General features: G+C 33.7%; 1 protein-coding gene and 1 long non-coding RNA gene across 4 annotated transcripts in view; one reads left to right on the top strand and one right to left on the bottom strand.

The window, feature by feature from the left end:
• The window catches only part of LOC145504489 (uncharacterized), a 205,581-nt gene that overhangs the window by 158,958 nt on the left and 26,568 nt on the right, over positions 1 to 20,055 (top strand). For 2 of the 3 annotated variants that reach the window (XR_014052241.1, XR_014052242.1), the window contains 3 exons: positions 1,650 to 1,740; positions 3,492 to 3,610; positions 6,833 to 7,843. Coding sequence is in view for 1 of the 3 variants with exons in the window: in XM_081485427.1 (XP_081341553.1) it covers positions 3,568 to 3,610; positions 6,833 to 6,914; positions 10,946 to 11,039; positions 18,471 to 18,530 (279 nt within the window). In the remaining 2 variants the exon portion in view is untranslated. Of the gene's footprint in view, positions 1 to 1,649; positions 1,741 to 3,491; positions 3,611 to 6,832; positions 7,844 to 10,945; positions 11,040 to 18,470; positions 18,531 to 20,055 lie in introns of those variants that run through there. The other variant, XM_081485427.1, reaches the window with a different exon arrangement.
• Positions 1 to 20,055, bottom strand: part of LOC145504494 (uncharacterized) — a 55,090-nt gene that overhangs the window by 8,852 nt on the left and 26,183 nt on the right. The window lies entirely within an intron of this gene.

The raw sequence follows: 20,055 nt of genomic DNA, 5'->3' as shown, positions 1-20,055 counted from the left end.
TAAAGACTTCTATACATCTGTGCCTCTTGTGCTGTCTCGCATACAGGATTATCTTTACTGATTTACTAAATTCCATATATATGTGTTAGTATACTGTATTGGTGTTTTTATTTCTGGCTTACTTCGCTCTGTATAATGGGCTCCAGTTTCATCCACCTCATTAGAACTGATTCAAATGTATTCTTTTTAATGGCTGAGTAATATTCCATTGTGTATATGTACCACAGCTTCCTGAATGTTTACCTTTAAACCAAGTTTTTCACTCTCCTCTTTCACTTTCATCACTATAATCTTTAGTAAATTCCTCAGGATGGGCTCATGGGAGAAAAATTTCCTGAGTTCTTATGTGTGATAAGAGATTGGACCTTTATAGTTGAAATCAGTTTTGTTACATATGTATAAAACCCTATTTTTTCCCCTGCTTATCTTAAATATGTTACTCTATCTTCTTTGGATTTAAAATGTTACTACCACAAAAACTGATGGTAATTTAATTTTTTCCTCTTGTAGGTCAATTTCTTTTTTGTGTATAGTATCATAAGTTTTTTTTTTTTTTCTTGTCATTGGTCATTTTGAGACTATTCTCTCATGAATGTGATATTCTTTTTAAAGATGTAATTTTATTTCTTCTTTATATAAAAAGTTTTACTGAATTGAAATTTTTAGTATATCTCTCTCTTTTCCACTTAATCTTTCTGCATGCCTTGGGCTGCTATTAATGTTTGTTGGATCGTCTGTCTTGGACTTCCTTTGCCTATCTTTAATATTTGTCACTTTCCAATTATTGTTTTTTTAAAAATCTCTTCTTTCATTTACCTCTGGTTTTTTTTCATTTTTTTCATTTTTTTTACCTTCTATTTTTCCTAAGCTGTTACCTAGTGTGTTTATGTTTGCTAGTGTTTCTCTAATTCAATCTTTATTTCTGAAAAGATAGTTTCTGTTATATCTATTTCTTTTTCCTGAGATCTGTTGACAAGATTGAGGGCTTTTTTTCATGCATTAATTTTTCTTTTTTTTTTTATAACATCTTGAGTAATTTTTAATGTATTTAACTCATTTTGGCCTAACAGATTATAGTTCATTATACTATATCATGGGGAGCATTTTTCATATAAAAACTTTGCATGGAATTTGACCTTAATACCTTTTTTTTGTTTCCTATTTTGATGTGAAATTATATTTTTTCTGAACTTTTGGTGGGAGTTCGGGTTCTGGGAGATATTCTAAATTGCTCTCAATTCATTCTTCTCTTGCTCTCATCTAATACCAAAACTATAGGAACTTGATGTCTAAGATTTCCTGGTTTTGTTTCTTCCCTACTTTCTCTAAAAGGCTTTCCCCTTCATTTTGTTTTATTTGTCCTGCTCAATTTTAATTCTACTACAGACAGTTGCTCCTTAGCCTAGGAGACCTAACTGGTCAGGTTTAAGATTTCCAAAGGTCAAACTGCTCTAGCTTTTTCAGATTGTTTTATTGTGAGCTTCTCAACTAACCTCATATTGGATTTGGCAAAAATACTATCAGTTTCAGTAGCTTTTTTCAGATTGTACTACTATTGTATCTGTGTGTTTTAAGGGTTTCCCTTTTTTTTTCTTTTCTTTTAGTTCTGTCAGACCTCATGCTGCTTTTCTCTACTTTCTCATGCACAGATGCTGATACAAGTCTTGTGGTCATTGGTGGTTGATCCTCAATCAACTATATTTTGAAGTTTACCGGGATGCCTTGTCACCTCGATTTGCTGTAAATATTACTTACGAGTTTTTGGATATACTATCTAGCTTTTTTGTGTGTTTTACCATCCAGTTTGCTCTCTCTGTGTTTGTAAGAATTAAAAATTATATTGCTATAACTATCCTTCCACAATCTCTTCCTCTCGCTTTTTTTTGACAACATACCATGGTGGTTAAAAGTACTAACTGGAATCAAACTGCTGCTGCTACTGCTGCTAAGTCGCTTCAGTCGTGTCCGACTCTGTGCGACCCCATAGACGGCAGCCCACCAGGCTCCGCCGTCCCTGGGACTCTTTAGGCAAGAAAACTGGAGTGGGTTGCCATTTCCTCCTCCAATGCATGAAAGTGAAAAGAAAGTGAAGTTGCTCAGTCGTGTCTGACTCTCAGCGACCCCATGGACTGTAGCCTACCAGGCTCCTCCGTCCATGGGATTTTCCAGGCAAGAGTACTGGAGTGGGGTGCCATTGCCTTCTCTGGGAATCAAACTACCTGGATTAAAATCCCAGGTAACAATACCACCTATAAGCATTGTTACCTTGGCACAACCCTAGACTCTAAAATTGAGATAATACAATTTATCTTAAAGGGTTATAATAAGATTACATGAGTTAGTATTTTAAATGCACTTATAATTATTCCTCATACATGATGACTGGAGTGTATGTGTTTGTTAAATAAATTTCAACGTTAATATATATTAGTGATTTAGAAATGCAGTTAATATATCATTCAAAACAGAAAAATACTATCAATCAATGCCATTACTTTATTATCTCATTAAAAATTATAATCCATATTCTAGCTGATTTGTTACCTCAGGTTGTTAAGGAGCAGACCATTGAGTCAATGAATTGTCAGGTGAATAAAGTGCTAATAATAAAAACACAAAGAGTTGCATAGTATAATTAATTTTTAATACTAACTTTACTGTTATGTCCTGGCAACAAAGACCTATTTAGTTTAGTAACACTTTAAGTGTTCTTCTAGAAAATAATTGTTAATCTTCCTGAAGTTAGTTAGGTTTTAACTTGAAGGATAAGACAGTGAATACTCAGGATATCTCCAGTCTTCCTGATTCATGTGTCATCTGCTAAATTTAAATGTCTCTCTAACAATTTCACCCTTAATATCACTGTACAGAAAATGCAACCAGCTGTTGCCTATTTCCAATGACCCAGAGAAAATGGTTTGTGATTTATAATAGGACCAATTTAGGTTTGATGTAAGGAAGAATTTTATGAATATGAAAGAAGTTCATGAATGTGTAATTTAGGAAATGAGATTGTAGACTCCCCTTATGTTGACCTATTATAGAATAGGATAGTTATTATGTTGAGATGGTTCTTTAAAAATGGCCATTTATTTTAAAAGTAGTATTAATAACAATAAAACATATCAGAGCTATTATCCTATTAGTAAATAATAATATTAATAATTCTTTAATAATATGCAAAAGTTAAAAGGTTATGAAGAACTAGGAAAAAATAAGTATTCTATAAAAGCTCATAGAAGACTGTCAAAATGACATTTGGAAAAGAATATATAAAATGTTTTTTAAAAAAGACTAGCTTTATAAGTGTGTGAATTTAGAGGAATAAAAGCAGGCCAGTTCCTTTAACAAGGACCATAAATGCCTTGTTAGAGAAAAGTGTGGTGAATTAATCAGAGTTAGTGTACTGGCTAATATGTTGTCTTTTGATTGGCTCCTCCATTACTGGCCTATCAAGGTTAATTTTGTGTGTGTTTTTCGACTTACCACAGGTTATGGGTTTGTCTTCTCATCCACAGCAGAGTTCAAAATGAGCACAGCTTTCCCACAGAGCAAGTGCTATGAGCAATGCAGCAGATCATCTGCCTCCGGATTTTCTTTCTCGTCTCAGGTGTGTTGCTCAACATGAGGCCAGGAGTGTGGACTATTTACACTGAGAAAAGACAGCACTGAAATCTAAAATATTAGCATGTGGTATGAATATAAGTCATTTCTCACTGTGTTTGCATCTGGTTCTCTTCTGTGTGATATGCTGCCTTTAAGCTCAGGATAAAGAGGTCATTTTCGTTTACTCTCTTCTAAATCTTCTCTCATTTCATTTTCCAAATGCCAAATTTACGAATAAGGCAAAGATAAACCCACTAATTTATGTGGCCTAGAATTCCAGCCCATGTCCCATGGCACAGACAATTAAAGAATAATTAGTATATGTAAAACAAAACAGTGAAATTAGCAAGTGATTCCAAGCCACAAAATCACTAATTGTAAAAATTTGTTGTGAATTTGCCACAACATTCAGAGGAATGGGACAGTCAAGTGCCAGGCCATATCTTGAGTCTGTAAACTCTAATTTTATATTTTTATAATCAGTGTGCCACCAGTATATTATGTGATTGCAGACTTTCATCTGAAATTGTGGCATGAGCTTTGCCAATGTGAGAGTTACACATTTGAGTGAACAGTGAAGAATTGAATCTGTTGTTTGCTAGGGTCAAAATACTTTTTGCCACATCAGTATTTTGAAATATGTCTTATATTTTAGATGCATTGAACACTTATATTTCATTGTCAGTGGTGGATTTGGGTCATATTTTGCATGTGGCTTAATTCAAAATGATGCAATTTAGAAGCATTTTTTTTTTTGTCCTACAAAGCCAGTCTAATTAAATTTTGTCTCTTATTATTAACATTCATGACCATTTCTCAGTTTCAGATTAGAAAATTAAGTATGAATATTTGATACTAATATGACAAGTGGTGTTTTGAAATGCTCTCATTTTAAAAAACAGAGCATGCATTTTTTGTTATTTAATGTCCACTGTTTGAATTAAAATTAACCTTTACATTTCCTATTGAGTACCAAGGAATAACATTTTTATTGTGTCCAACTCTTTGCAATCCTATGGACTATACAGTCCATGGAATTCTCCAGGCTAGAATACTGGAGTGGGTAGCCTTTCCCCTCACCAGGGGATCTTATCAACCCAGGGATCGACCCCAGGTCTCCCCCATTGCAGGCAGATTCTTTACCAGCTGTGCCACAAGGAAAGCCCTTTCTATTGATAGTAATAATTAGTTTACTAGTCCTTTCTTATAATAAATTATCACAAGATTGATACTTGAGAACGCATCATATCACTTTTGCAACGTGCTTTAGCAAGAAATATAGTACAGTTCAATATCAAAAAAACAAACAACCCAATTAAAAATGGGCAGAAGATCTGAAAAGATATTTTTCCAAAGAAAACATTCAGATGGCCACCAGGTACATGAAAAGATGCTCAACATTACTAGTCATCAGGGAAATGCAAATCAAAATCATAGTGAGGGATCAATTCACACCTGTCAGAATGGTTATCATCAAAAAGATTACAAATAAATGTTGGTGTGAACTGTAGAAAAGGTAACTCTCATACCCTATCGGTGAGAATGTAAATTGACGCAGCCACTGTGGAAAACAGTATCAGTGTTTCTCAAAAAACTAAAAGTAGCACTAACATTATAATGCAGTAGTTCTACTCCTGGACATGTATCAGAAAACAAAAAAAAAAGCACTAACTTTAAAAGATACATGCGCCCCAATGTTCATACCATTTTTGTTATTGCTAAGATATAGAAGCAACCTTAGTGTCCATCAACAGATGAGTGGATAAAGAAGATGGTGTGTGTGTGTGTGTGTGTGTGTGTGTGTGTGTGTGTGTGTGTGTGTGTGTAGTGAAATACTACTCAGCCATAAAAGAGAAAAAAATTTCCTGTTTGTAGCAACATGGATGGATTTGAAGGGCATTATGCTAAGTGAAATTAGTCAGACAGAGAAAGACAAATACTGTACATTGTCACTCATATGTGAAATCTAAAAAATAAATGAATGGATATAAATATAAAGTGAGACACATGAAGTCTATGTAGAAAGAAGAGCAGTGTTCTAATATTATGTAAAACCACTCTGACCATAATATATTTTATTTACCATGATGGTGACCATAATATATTTTATTTACCATGATGGTAACCATATAAAGCATACACATAAAATGCTATAAGAGAATATACAAAAATGAAAAATAGTTGTAATAGTGGGATATAAGAGTCTTGCATCTATTTTCTAGGCTTTAAAAAAGTTGCTTTACTCCTCTTATAAATGAAAAGTAAATTTATTTAAATTTAGGAAAAACAAAATATAGAATATATCAGAAAATTATTTGCTAAGAGAATTATTTGCTATATGAATATATGTGCTTTTTATCTGTACTCACATTTACAATTTACATGTTCATATACAATTTCAAAATGGAAATAATTATATTGTTCATAGAAAATTTTAATTTATATGATCATAAATTATAATAATAAAATGACAAGGTACTGTAAGCTTAAGCTATTAGGAATTCAATTAAATTTCTTTTGAGCTTCAGAATAACTTTAGGAATATTTTGGTAAATGCTAAGATATGGTTAATGGGGAGACGGTGGATAGAGTTAGTTCAATATAACTTTTTAGAGAATTTTAAAATGGTGAGAAAACTCCATATTACTTGCAGGCAAAATTTTGAAGATGGTAAAGATCTTTGCAGTTTCCCAGCTCTTATATCCACTCACTGTTCCCGTACCCCTTTTGGTATACATTTTAAAAGACATTCTTTTCTTTTCTTTTCTCTGGGTAATTGTCCCAGTCCTCAGTTCATCTGGAATGACCCTTTCTGTTTTGAGCAGAGATACAGTCTTCCCAGGCAATGATCCAATAAATGAGAATTCAATATCAGTTCACCCCTCCTAACTCACTTACCTGGACATTAAGATAACCGCTTACCTATCATTCAAAGTTTATCATCATCTTAGGTTTCCTCTTCATTGAAATTACATGTACTGTTGACAGCAAAAATCACATTTTTGGCAACTGATTATGTGCTAGGCTCAGTGCTATCAGCTTTATCTACTGCATTTCTCAAGACTCTTTCAAATGTAAGCTTGATATTTAACTTAGGCAAAAAATGAAGGGAGTTTATTGGCTTACTAAAGAGCAAAGTCTGTGTGTGAATTCAGATAGAGCTGGATTCAGGAGCTCATACAATGATACTGGTACCACTTCTTAATTTTCATTCTCTTTGTTTTAGTTTCATTCTACAGAAAATCTCCTCTCCGATTAGGAAAATGGATGCCCACAGCCACAGGTACATATTTTCCTGGTGGCTACTGGTAAGTATATAAATAAATAAATAAACACACACAGATATTTGTACAAATATATAAATGTATATAAATGGGCTTCCCAGGTGGCGTTAGTGGTAAAGAACCCACCTGCCAATGCAGGAGATCTAAGAGATGCGGGTGTATAACATTATGTGTCTTAATTCATTTGATACTCATAACAACCCTTAAGAGGTAGATGCTATTTTTTTTCTTTTCTTAGATGCTATTTTTTAAATCTCCATTTTGTATGTGAGGAAACTGGAGCAGGGAGAAGTTTAAGTAACTTTCTCAAGGTCACACGGCTCCATAGTGGTGGACCCAGGTTCCCAATCCAAAAAGTCTGATGTTAGTAATCCTGCTCTTCACTACCCCACTGTACTATCTGCCCAGGGTCTAAACAGAAGTGCAGAGAAGGTATGTGTTGGCCCTGCATTACTTATGTTCTAAGCTGGAATTGATCACTGTATGATTAGATCGTAAAATCATTCCAAGCCAAGCGAAAGACACAAGTAAATAAAGTTGATACTGTATAAACTTTACACGGAATTCTAGAAAATAGAAATTAAGTAAAGTTACAAAGTAGATCAGTAGTTATCTGGGGCTGAGCGGCATGAGAGATGGATCACGAAGGGAAAGAAAAACACTTGGAAGAAAAAGTTTGTATGTTGAATTTGGTGGTAATTTGAAAAGAATTTATATTGGTCACATTTACCAAAGTTTAATATTTGAATGTTTATAGTTTATTGTATATGAATTATGCCTCAGTACATTTGTTAAAAAAGAAATACATATGTGTGAGAAAACAACTGAGTTACAAGAAGTAGAAAATTAGGAAGAATAACAGTGATAAAAAAAAAGAATAAACAGTAAAAAAAAAAAAAAAGAGAGCAAGAAAACTACCTTGTTCTGATCAGCCATCAAAAAAAGAAAAAAAATCTGGAAATGAAAAACAGTCCACTTAATACATAGTATAGATATGTAGAATTTATATAAAGGTCTTCCTTTGTCAATAATTTACAGGCATCTTTTTCTTCTACATTAGCTTAGATATTAATTTGCTTTTCTTTGACAAAATAATAAAACAATCTAAAAAATTTCTAACTTACTGTTCAAGGCACCAGCATGGTAATGGGTTACTGGAGTTAGTTTATAATAGATGGTTATGTTTCCTTAGGCTTGCATAATCATTCACCAGTTCATATTGAGAGGAATACATCATAACATAGATAAGACCATGAATCTGGCAGAGAACACAGTAGATCCAGCTCATAAATTTGTGCACATATAAGACAGTATTATAGTTGTAAAATATGTATAGTGAATCCACCTTTTCTCAGATCATGACATATTTACAAATTGTAATTTCCCCTAGAGAGGTACTGTAACTAAATTATCGTCTGTTTTTGCTCCAGTGCCTCAAGGAAAAAAAAATGCATCTAATTCATCTTGGTTTTGATTGTACTAGTGAAATATATAAACTTAGTTCTTTTCCTGTGAATTTCATTCCCTGTAAACATCAAAACAAATATGGGAAATTGATTTTTACCAGTATAGAATGTATCATCTGCAAACTTGGAAATGATATTAAATCCAAAACTGAATATTTTATGAAAATCTTTGTGGTGAGGTCACATTATTCATACACAAGCAAATAAGATTTATACAAATTCCTGTAAACTGGTAGGTTTTGAAATTTCTATAATGGAAATCAGGAATATACAGCTGTGACTAGCTTCTCATCTACTGAGGCCTCTGTTGGCTTGCAAATTTATCTACTCAATTAATTGCACACTAGACAGATTAGACATACATGGGGTGTGAATTTATGGAAAATGAACATATCTGTTTGGAAGAGAACTTCCATATGACTCTCTACAAAACATCGATTCACAGGATTTTACAAATGAACTCAAAAGTTTGCTTGTTCACGTTTGCCACCCTCCTCTCATTTGCTGCATTTCTGGAATATCTTCTGCAACATGACAAATATATTAATTTATTATCTGAATTAACATTTCCCATGTTGGAGAGCTAATGCAGCTAATATTTGAATGTCTTCCATGTGCCAGATAGGAGTAGATTTTTATATTAATTAACACTGATAGAGCTTTTACATCAAAGCACTTTATAACATTGTAATTCATTTACACCTCCAAATACCCATAAAGTTGGTAGTTTTAACACCATTTCAAAAACGATGAAATAGCTACTAATTGGTGGGGCACAGATCACAGATGAGATAATCTGTGTCCATTGTCTCTGTTTTTCTTTTGTCCACTATACTGTCTAATATTGTGCTATGTGATTATATATATATTATTTATTTCATACAATAATATCACACTAACTAGAAACTATTTCTTCTAATGTACAGTTGTTCAGTTGCTAAGTCATGTCTGATTCTTTGTGACCACATGGACTGCAGCACGCCAGGCTCCTCTGCCTCCACTGTCTCCTGGAGTTTGCTCAAATTCATGTCCATTTAGTTGGTGAAGCCATCCAACCATTTCATCCTCTGCCTCCCCTTTCTCCTTTTGCCTTCAGTCTTTCCCAGCATCAGGGCCTTTTCAATGTACAGACAGCTTATTATAGTATTATTATTTGAGACATAAGTTTCCTACTTGCTATATGATCTTATACAAATTACTTAATCTTTTTTAGCTTGGTTTTCTTATCTATTATATGGGGACAATCACTGCTTTGTCTCTCTTTTAGGGAAGCTGTAAAGATTAAAGAGAACACTTGGTGTTAAACATAATGAACTTTTGTCATTCATTATAAATGTACTAATGTAATGTACTAATTGTACTGTAATGTACTAATGTAATGTACAATGAATGTACTAATGTAATATAGCTATACTTATTTCCTACAAGGTAGCCCATGTGAACAATTCTAATTATTCAATCTTTTTTTCTGAACAGAAACTTTCCCCCTGGGGGCCCCATTGAAACTTTATTATTTTATTTTTTAAGGTTTAGGAGCTTTGAAGCCATCAAAATTTTGCACTAAAGGTTTCATCCTCTCATTTATATTCTCTGGTTCAAGAAAGATGTCCAGTCTTAAGTACAATGCTTCAGATATGGCATGACCAGTACAAAGTATATCAATTTGTTCAATTATCATTTTGTATCAATTATCATATACCTATCAGTTGTGCTGGGTCACATTTCTATTAGTAATTAAAGTCCAAGATTTTAAACTTCTTGGCAGTCTCATCTGAAGGACAATGGGTTTTGAACTTGTTGACAATGGAAAAATAACATTTCTTTCATATAAACTACTGATGTTAAGGTAAAGTGAAAATGTTAGTCATTCAGTCATGTCTGACTCTTTGTGACCCCATGGACTGTAGCCCGTCAGGCTCCTGTGTCCATGGTATTCTCCAGGCAAGAATACTGGAGTGGGTTACCATTCCCTCCTCCAAGGGATCTTCCTGACCCAGGAATGAACCCGAGTCTCTTGCATCTCCTGCATTGCAGGCAGATTCTTTGTTTTCTGAGCCACCAGGGATGTTAAGGGAGGCACGGTTTTATTCCCCTTACAGATAATGGTTTGGGTGTTAGGACAGTATAATATGCGGGAGTATCTATGTAAATTCTCAATTTTATTCTGCATAGTTTTTTCTTATTTTTTGGCCATAGGCCCAAATTTAGTCTCAGCACTGTAAATTGTAGAAATCAAAATAGCACCAAATATTCTTTGCATAAACAGTAAGTAGAATAACTGCTTCTTGTCTAGTTTTTCTCCTAATAATGACAATGGTATTTATATACAGCATCTTCTACTCTGTTCCAACCAGCAAACCACGAATGGCAGTAAAACACCCTAATTTTATAGCCTGTCCTTTGTGAATTCTTCCATGTATAATGCTTGAACTAGAGTCAAGGGAGTAAAAGAGGAAATGCATTCCATTTCTTACAAGGACAGCAGTAAAATTCTTAACTACTATTTAAAAGGAAGACTGTGCTTAGTGATATACTGTTTCACTTTCTTTTTCCCTATTCTGAAATAATAAACTGCATTGTCTTTTACAGTTTATTCTTTGCAGGCCTCATGGGGAAATGGTCATTATATTATCATGTGTTTGTGTTGGAAAAAACATCTCCAGATCTTACACTTCATTTTTTGGTAAGGTTGGTAAGAATCACTACCCAATGTATAGAATGACTGGCTCAACCAACTTGAAATTTTTGGTGAGGTTTTAATAATTAACAATAACATTTGACTTTTTGATTTATTTATAAAATATGGCTCATGTGACAGGAAGAGGATATCTGAAGCGGAACCTAAGTGTGTTATTTGGCTGCAAGTGAAAAGGAAAGAGTCAGACACCACTGAGCAACACACACACACACACACACACAGAAAAGGAAAAGTCTCTACTGAATTATTAAAGGCTTTTTTCTCTTGAAAAAGGTAATGATTTACCCCAAATGATAAACTATTGTATTTATAGACATTTACTGAAGGGACACCCCTGACTGTTCAGTGGTTGAGTCTCTGCGCTCCCATTGCTGGGACTGAGGGTTTGATGTCTGGTCAGGGAACTGAGACTATGCATGCTGGTTAAAAGAAAAATACAAAAGAACACAACCATTGACAAATAAAAATAAGCTGCTATAAAAACTTAATGAAAATGGTGTATACAAAAAGTTTAGAACATTTTAAAAGTCATATATCAGTTCAAAATAGCTATTAGCTCTATTATCAATTGGATGATAACATTAATCGTCATATTAACTGAAATGATCAGAATGAAACAGAATTACTTGTGGAGAAAACATGGTCAATCAAAATAAGATGGAAAGTAAAATATGACCATGTTTTTAATAGTATAATTCAAAGAAGCTAAAGCCTTTTTTTTGAAGCTATGCTGTGCTGGTAAAAGTTAAAGTATACTGTATTGGTGTTTTTCTTTCTGTCTTACTTCACAGGATGGGGAACACATGTACATCCATGGTGGATTCATGTCAATGTATGGCAAAACCAATACAATATTGTAAAGCAAAAAAAAAAAAAAATTACAGTAAAATTCACTTTTGTGTAGGTGGTAGGCAGAATAATGGCTCCATGCCACAGTCCCTGAAACTTGGGAATATGTTACCTTATATGGTGAAAGCACTTTGCAGATGTGATTAAGTTAAGCATTTGGGGATGGGCTTCCCTCATAGCTCAGTCAGTAAAGAATCTGCCTGAAGTGCAGGAGACTTGGGTTCGATTCCTGGGTTAGGAAGATTCTTGCCTGGAGAATCCCATTGACAAAGGAGCCTGGCGGGCTATAGTCCATGGTGTCACAAGAGTCAGACATGACTTAGAGACTAAACCACCACCACCAGGTTATCCTGGATTATCTGAGTGGGCCCAAGGTATTAAATTCACAAGGATCCTTCTAAGGGAAAGAGGGAGCCAGGATTATGAGAGAAGTTATGGAAGCAGAGGTTGGAAGGACGAAATTGCTAGTTTTGAAAAGGGGGTTCTAGGAGCCAAGGCAGCTGGAAAAGGATGGAACAGATTGTCCCCTAGAACCTCAGGAAGAAGCCAGCCCTGCATACATCATGTTGGCTGCCCTCTCACACTCACTGTGGACTTCTGCCTCCAAAACTGTGTGGGAATCCATTTGTGTGGTGTTAAGCCATGAAGTTTGTAATAATTAGTTAGAGCAACAACAGGGAACTAATATAATGCAACATATAAGTTTTATTTTAGCTCTAGACTATAAATTCTTTGAGTACTAAAACAACCTCAGTATTAATTCTTCCACAGTCTTGAATATAATAACTTTAAATATTTATAAAAGCTAATGCTTGGGCATGAGCTATAAGTTTTAGATCTCTTGGAATGTTAAAAATTATTCAGTTGAAATTGTTAATTACTAAATTAGATATTAGTTTTGTATATGAGAGTCTCTAACTCAATTTCTTAATAACAGTGATCTAAATTAGCTTTTCAGATGAGCTAAAACAACTGTGTCAACAATTGTATAGTCAGGAATTTGTAGTCATAATGCAATGTCAGGTATTCTATATGTGTAAATTGCTTCTGCTTAAAAATTTTTTTTACATTAAACTATGGTCAAAAGCCATAAAAGACAAGATATCATAGCAATGAGTTAAAATTATTAGAAATTTTAAATTACATGTCTAACTTTGTGAGATTTTACCATAATTTGAAATATCTTACTTTAGATTGTGTAGACTCATTTAAACATTTTGAAACTATTATTATATCCTAGTGCTACCAAGAAGCTTGTGAGATATTTAATAAATATCTTGAAGTCCATTTAACAAGCATGTTTCAATGAAGCTATTTCTAGAAAAATGGACTGTAATAGCTTTGATTGTGTTGCTGAATGTAAATAGCATTCTTGGTTGGAATTAAACCTCCCATGAAAGATTAAAAACAAGCACCTTGTCAAACTTGGCTATTAGGGATCATATTTTAAAATGTGTTGTGCATGATTTATTTTACAAGAAAGTGAATGTTAGCATATTGTAGCACTGTAAATGATATTTGTTTGTGTACACAGTAAAAACGAAATCCTTGACTATAAAACTTCCTGGCTTATTAGTATGCATCTGAAACATTTTCTTGTCAATGAATTTTGACATGTAAAATGTTGATATTAACAACATCTTGTTCATTGATTTCTTTTTTAATTTTTACAAGAAAAGAAATATGCCATACAAAATGCCACAATCTTTGGTTGACCATGTCTATATTTTTAAATAAAATTATTAAGTATAATTACATATAGAATTTTTAGAACTAAATATAATTACCATATTCTTGCCTGGAGAATCCCATGGACAGAGAAACCTGGCAGGCTACCATTCATAGCATTGCAGAGACACGACTGAGTGACTAATACATACACATAATTACATATGTGGAAGTTTTAGAAATAAAGTTATTTACCAATGCAGTGTCTTTAAAACAATTTTGTTATTTATTTTGTTTATCTGCCATGCTTGAATCTAAAAATAGTAAGCAAATAGATGGCACCTAACATATTACTGAATTTTTACTTAATTTACAAAGCTGGACCATGAGAATTTTGAGAATTTAATTTCAGTTCTCACAGGTTATTTTAAAATATGTTTTTGATGAATTGAAGGAAAGCATTTAAAGCAACATGTAAAGTGTCCTTTTTTTGCTATACATGAGAATACCGATAATTCCACAGTTTCAGCTTCATTGTGAGTGAGGGTACTGACTTCAAAACCTTAGGAAAGATGTATGTTTCTGCATCCAGTAATCTGTTAGATATGGAAGATCCACAACAGGGAGGAAAATTGGGCATTTCATTATGTGACAGATTTCTCAATAAATACAGTTTCCATGATTTTTTTATAATCTCTTTACAATTTCTAGGGAGTGCAGCACAAATGCTATTTCTTGATAAAGTAAAAATAAATACTAGAAGGAAAAATTTGAAATTATTAATATTTTAATCATGTTAGAAACATTGACCATGAAAAGCATTGAGTCAAAAGTTAGCAAATCTAGAGAGCTTCTTTAGATCACATAAGAACTTCCAGTCATGATGTTAGCTGTATTTATAAAAAGTCTTGAAAATTTTCTGGGACATTCTTTTAAATATTCCTTCACAAATTAGTTATAGGCAGTTACTCTTTGAGGGATAGGAATACCAGTGAAGAGTACAAGTGAGAATATCTGTATTTTAGGAGATTGTATCCTAAGAAGATAAATAGGTTTACAACATAAATAAGTAGACAGTTATGTTAGAATGTGATAGGTGATGCAGAAAAAAAAGAAAAACTGCTGGCTAGTACCAGGCTCCTCAGTATGCCTGGCTTTGATTGCCCAAGCTAGTATTTTTGAATTTTTTTAGTGAGTTGATAATTGTGAAAATAATTCTACAACAATATATAATTGAAAAAAAAAAAACTTAGGACATTTATTTTTGCTTACTGGAGCAAAGATATTCTAGAGGAAAAGAAACATCTCCATTAAACTGTGTTTACACTTAAAATCATGGTTTTGTTTGTTCAAAAACTAGGGGAAAACTCTATCTTTCTTGGCAAATTTGCACTACTCCTCTACTTGTAAACACTGTAATCATGATATATCAAAAGATTATCTGCTTAAAAATTGGCATATATGCATCTATTTATATACCTTTTTATACCAAGCGGTAAACATGCTCTGCAGGCATAATAACAGCGTGCAGTTACCTGCATCCTGCCAGGTGCCATTGACCGTGAACGGATGTTTGCAAGCTCAAGTTCTGCACAAGCCATTCTGACATGGGCTGTTGCCTTGCTCAGTGCTATTTTTGTCTGATCATTTTTCTCTCTTGATGAGTTTTTCCCCACTGGGGCAAGGGTGGAGGTGGGGTGGGATGTGAAATTTATACTGTTCTTTGCTAGTTCAGCGCACTATCTTCTAGCAGGCATCCTTAGCCACTGAGGGAAACAGCAGGTCTTTACTAATGCCCTCAAAAATGAGTTGAAAGATAGAAATTGTCTTTTCTCTCATTAGTGGTTATACCTCTTTCATTATAACCTGTAGCAAAAACAAAACAAATCCCCCCAAACTCCAAACTCAAACTAAAACAAACAACAAAACGATAAAATGTCAGAACATGGAATTTCTTTAGAAATAAGAATGATATAAGGTCTCAATGATTGGAACATCATCTCATTTTGGAAGTTAACTGATTAAAAAAGTAAAAATCTATGATGGGTGAGTGCAAGTGCAAACTATGTGTATTTTAACTAAGAGAAAAAAATGTTTTAAGAATGTGATAGAATTTTTAAAGTGCCTGGTGAGAAAATAAATCAGAAAAATTTCTGTCTCTTGATCATCACTAACAGATCAGTTGCTGCTCCAAGGTTACTAGAGATGTCACAGCTATTTGGAATGTGTCAGTCTGGGTGCTTTCTTATCATTTGTTTGAGGAAATAATTGGAAGTATATAGAGATCTCAATCTGAAGACATGTCTTTTGTATATGATCCTTTTATTGAAAGTTTCAATATTAACAAAAGGTATTTCATTAGATATATGAAATATTTTCTTCTAAATAATTGTATAGCTTTTTTCCCCACAATTCTCTAAATTTCTGTCATGAAAGTTTGTTCTCATGAATTTGATGTCCATGAGTTTGAGTATGCCAGAAGCAAATTATTTTTAGTGTACAACTTTTGTGTTGTGGATTTAACCTTTCTTACCTTCTTATGTTTTCTATTAGGTTTAAAATTAATTTCATTACTTTTTCAGAGTTGACAAATGGAAATTTCTGATGTACAACAAACTGAGCTAGTTATATATTTCCTTCCTCTTGAATCTCCCATCCCTCCCCTTACTCCACCCCTCTAGTACATCACGGAGCACCAAACTGAGCTCTCTGTGTTATACAGCAGCTTCCCACTAGCTATATATTTCACACATGGTAGTGTCTATATGTCAATTCTACCATCCCAATTCATCCCACCCTTGAACGTATGATATTATCCTTTTTTCGTATGTGCTCAGGTTTTTGACTATGTTTAGAATTGAGTTGTCTCTTTCTGATTTACTTACTGAAATTCTCTTTTCTGTTCTGGATTGAAATCCTGATCAGTTCTATATATTGCAAATATTTTCTTCCAACCTGATTCTTGCCTTTTTACTTTCTAGATAATATTTCTTGATTGGTGAAATATTTTAATTTTGATGATCTAAATTTATTATGTCGGTTGAGTTTTAGTGATCTTTTTGATTATATATTGGTGACAATGTAGCCATTATTTTCTCTAGTATTTTTGCTTTTATTTCCTCTCATCTTTTTATGATGCTTGATTTTACAACATACTAAATTATGTAATGTTGTCCACATATCTCTCATATTCTATTGTTTTTATATTGTCATTTTTTCTCCATGCTTCACTTTGTATAAGTTCTACTGCTACATAGTTTCCCGATCCTTCCTTCTGCTGTGTCCAGTATACTGCTAAACTCATCTGACATATTCTAATTTACATTATTGTGTATGTTTTAGAATGAATTCCTACAGTATTGTAAATCTTCTCAAATATCCAAAATATCATTCCTGTTTAAATTCTCCATTTTTTTCATGTTAATAATGGTTAACTTAAGTACTCATTTTTTAATCCCTACATCTGACCTTCTGTGTTTTGCATCAGCTGACCCTTCTTTCCCTTATGTTCTCTTTGCATATCTTGAAATGTTTTATGTACACTGCACACTGTATGTAAACAAATCATAAAGCCCATAGAGGATGGCATTTTCCCCCAGAAGGAGAAGCATTTCTCTACCAGGAAGCTAGGATGAAGGCCAGATCACTTCAAGCAGGAATTGATTTGAACTGGGACTTAGTTGTAACTGTAACTTAATTGGGTTGACTTTGGGTTTCTAATATCTTGATGTCAAGATTTGTTTTTTTCCTTGGTTCTTTCAAGAACCATGATAGCAACATTTGTCCTGAATGTTTTGCAACATGCAAGGCTTTGGGGGCTAAACACTGAAAGGGTAATATCTGCCTGCTTTTCCATCACACACTGGCACACACTCAGCCAAAGCCCATGGTAGAGAATCAGGGAGCAGGGAGAATAAGTTTTGAGGTTTGGATCTTCTCCAAATCCCTGTCTACCATATCAGACTAGGTGGCCATTAAGTCCCTACTTGGTTCCTTTTACCTCTCAGAGTTCCTGTACCTACAACAGGACAACTTCCCAGCTATGCTTAGAAACTACCCTGTGGAGGTGAGCAGCTTCCAGTTTCTGCTAGCTTTCTGAGCACCAGTTAGTTTAAAATCATTTTCACACAAAACTCTTATGTGGCTTAAAAAATTCGATTTAACGTATCTTTTCTAGTCTTTTTTGCAGTGAAGTAATGGCTGCCATGTTTTATATATCCAAACCAGAATCCGAATTCCTAGTATGTATTTTTAATTATTATTCAATTTATGTTTTCAACTTCCTTGTTACATTTGGTATGTAAATTCCTTCTCTTTCTAATTTGGAAAAATATAGTCCTATTCCTTACCACAGTTATTATAAGCAATAAAACTGAGTTAGGACAAAAATATAATTAATGTGTTTTTGATTAGAAGGAAATCTTTGAAGAGGAGAAGAAAAAAACCCTCTAATCATGAATTACAATGAAGCTAAGTTGAATATTAATTCAATCTGGATTCAGTTTAAAATCATTCCTTCTGGATCTGCCATTTTATCTCATAGCAGTGCTAATAATTAAAGAGAATGTAGAAAAATTAATGTCATATCAGCTTCTTTTCTGTCCAAGCAATATTTGTTCATAAACAAAACAGAAGAAGCAAACTTAGTCCACAGCTCTGTGGCAGTGACCAAATCAGACAGAACTGAAACAATTGATTCAGTGTTTTTTCTACATCAAGGTACCCAGGAGGTGTGCACATGCCCTGCTAAATGGATTTCTGGGCTACAGGGAGATCAAAACCTTTAGGCCCAAACTGGTTTCTGCTGTGATCATATAGATCTAGTTAAGAATAAGAAGGGGTTATTTGGCTTCAGGGTAGATTTTCAGATTGTTAATCACTGAATTGTTTTCTCTTTAGAGCTGTCATATTTATCATCTCTGCACTCAACAGTATCATTGGGCTGTATATCTTCTGTTGGTGAGTTTCTTATTTCTTAGGGGAAGTGATTGATTCAGAAAAATGTTAACCAGCATGCTACTGGCAAAAATACATTTTGTTATTTGCAGAACATTTATGGAGTACCAATTTTCTGAGGCAGAGCCTGTGAGCATGGGGTAGATACAGCATAATTTAAAAATAATGTTTATTCATTCTTTAGGACCATATTAGCATGCATTATTGAAGTGGTGTGGACATGTCAGAAAGCCACAAATCCAGGTCTTGTAGAAAATTACTACAAAGGGGAGATCTGAAAATAAAACATCTTCATGTTTCATGATGAGTTGTTTAGGAAACAAGAATTGAATCCTAAACTTGGTTTTGTTGGAAGCATTTGAGGGTGAGCAACAGTGAGGTAGAGTTGAGGATGACCATAATTATCAAAATATGCATGACAGTGATATTTTCATAAAGATTGGTTCCTTCTTAAACACTGAAGTGTTATAAAAGTAGACACTAAACAGATGAAGACCAGTTAAGTAACTCCTAATACTATATTAAAATAATAAATATTATAAACCAAACTGTATTACATTTTTCCCTCTAATCTAGAATTTTTATAGAAAGGAATTAAGTACTTAGTTAATAATTATATCCTATGCAAGCAACTTTACAGTTAATGGTGCAGATTTCAAGTTGAATGATTATTTATAATCACATAATTTTTAAAATAATTGTACTATAATTGTACTTTGAAAGGATAAATAATGCTGACTGGAAAATACATTGGGAAATAATGAACAGATTAGGCAAAAATGATCAACTAAAGAAGTTCTTAAGAAACTCTGAAGAAGCACACACTTTAATATCTTATTATAAACTAATTGAAATATCACAGCTTACCCACTTGATGTCAAGAGTTCAACTAATTTCATTTAGTGAGACTCCTCTGTCCATGGAATTCTCCAGGCAAGAATACTGGAGTGGGTTGCCATTCCCTTCTCTAGGGGTTCTTCCTGACCCAGGGATCGAACCCGGGTCTCCTGCATTGCAGGCAGATTCTGTACCATTTGAGCCACCAAGGAGGTCCTTGTAATGCTACAGAGACTCATTTTTGTGCCCATTAGCATGCTGAGGCCAGCATCTCTGTCAGGATAGAACATAGCCATCTTTCCCTAACTTACCTGATTACACATTTTCCTAAATTCAAACAAAAAACAACAACCAAGGAAATCTTCTTAAGGAGATGTTTTGGTTCATAAACCAATTGTGACCAATAGACCAAGTTTTAAAACAACTGCCCATATTTATACTGCTGTTACTATTGCTCCCTAAGTAACAATTTGCCTCTTTTGGATAGTAAACTAGAGACTTTCTGAGTCATTTTGTTTCTATTAGATATGCCATGGTCAATGTTTATTCCAAATAGGGTCTATTTTATCATTGTGTAATAACAAAGAGTAGCAGAGAATGTCCCACCAATACAAAAACCAGGGTAGAAAATGTGACTCTTTAGCACAGAATGGCACTGTGCTTATGATGTGAGACTTACTCATGCAAGCAT

Source organism: Giraffa tippelskirchi, chromosome 1 (genome assembly GCF_054371585.1).
Source record: "Giraffa tippelskirchi isolate mGirTip1 chromosome 1, T2T-mGirTip1v1.2.pri, whole genome shotgun sequence".
NCBI lineage: Eukaryota > Metazoa > Chordata > Mammalia > Artiodactyla > Giraffidae > Giraffa > Giraffa tippelskirchi.
Note: the sequence above shows the minus strand (reverse complement) of the source record. Positions and strands in the feature narration are given on the sequence as shown.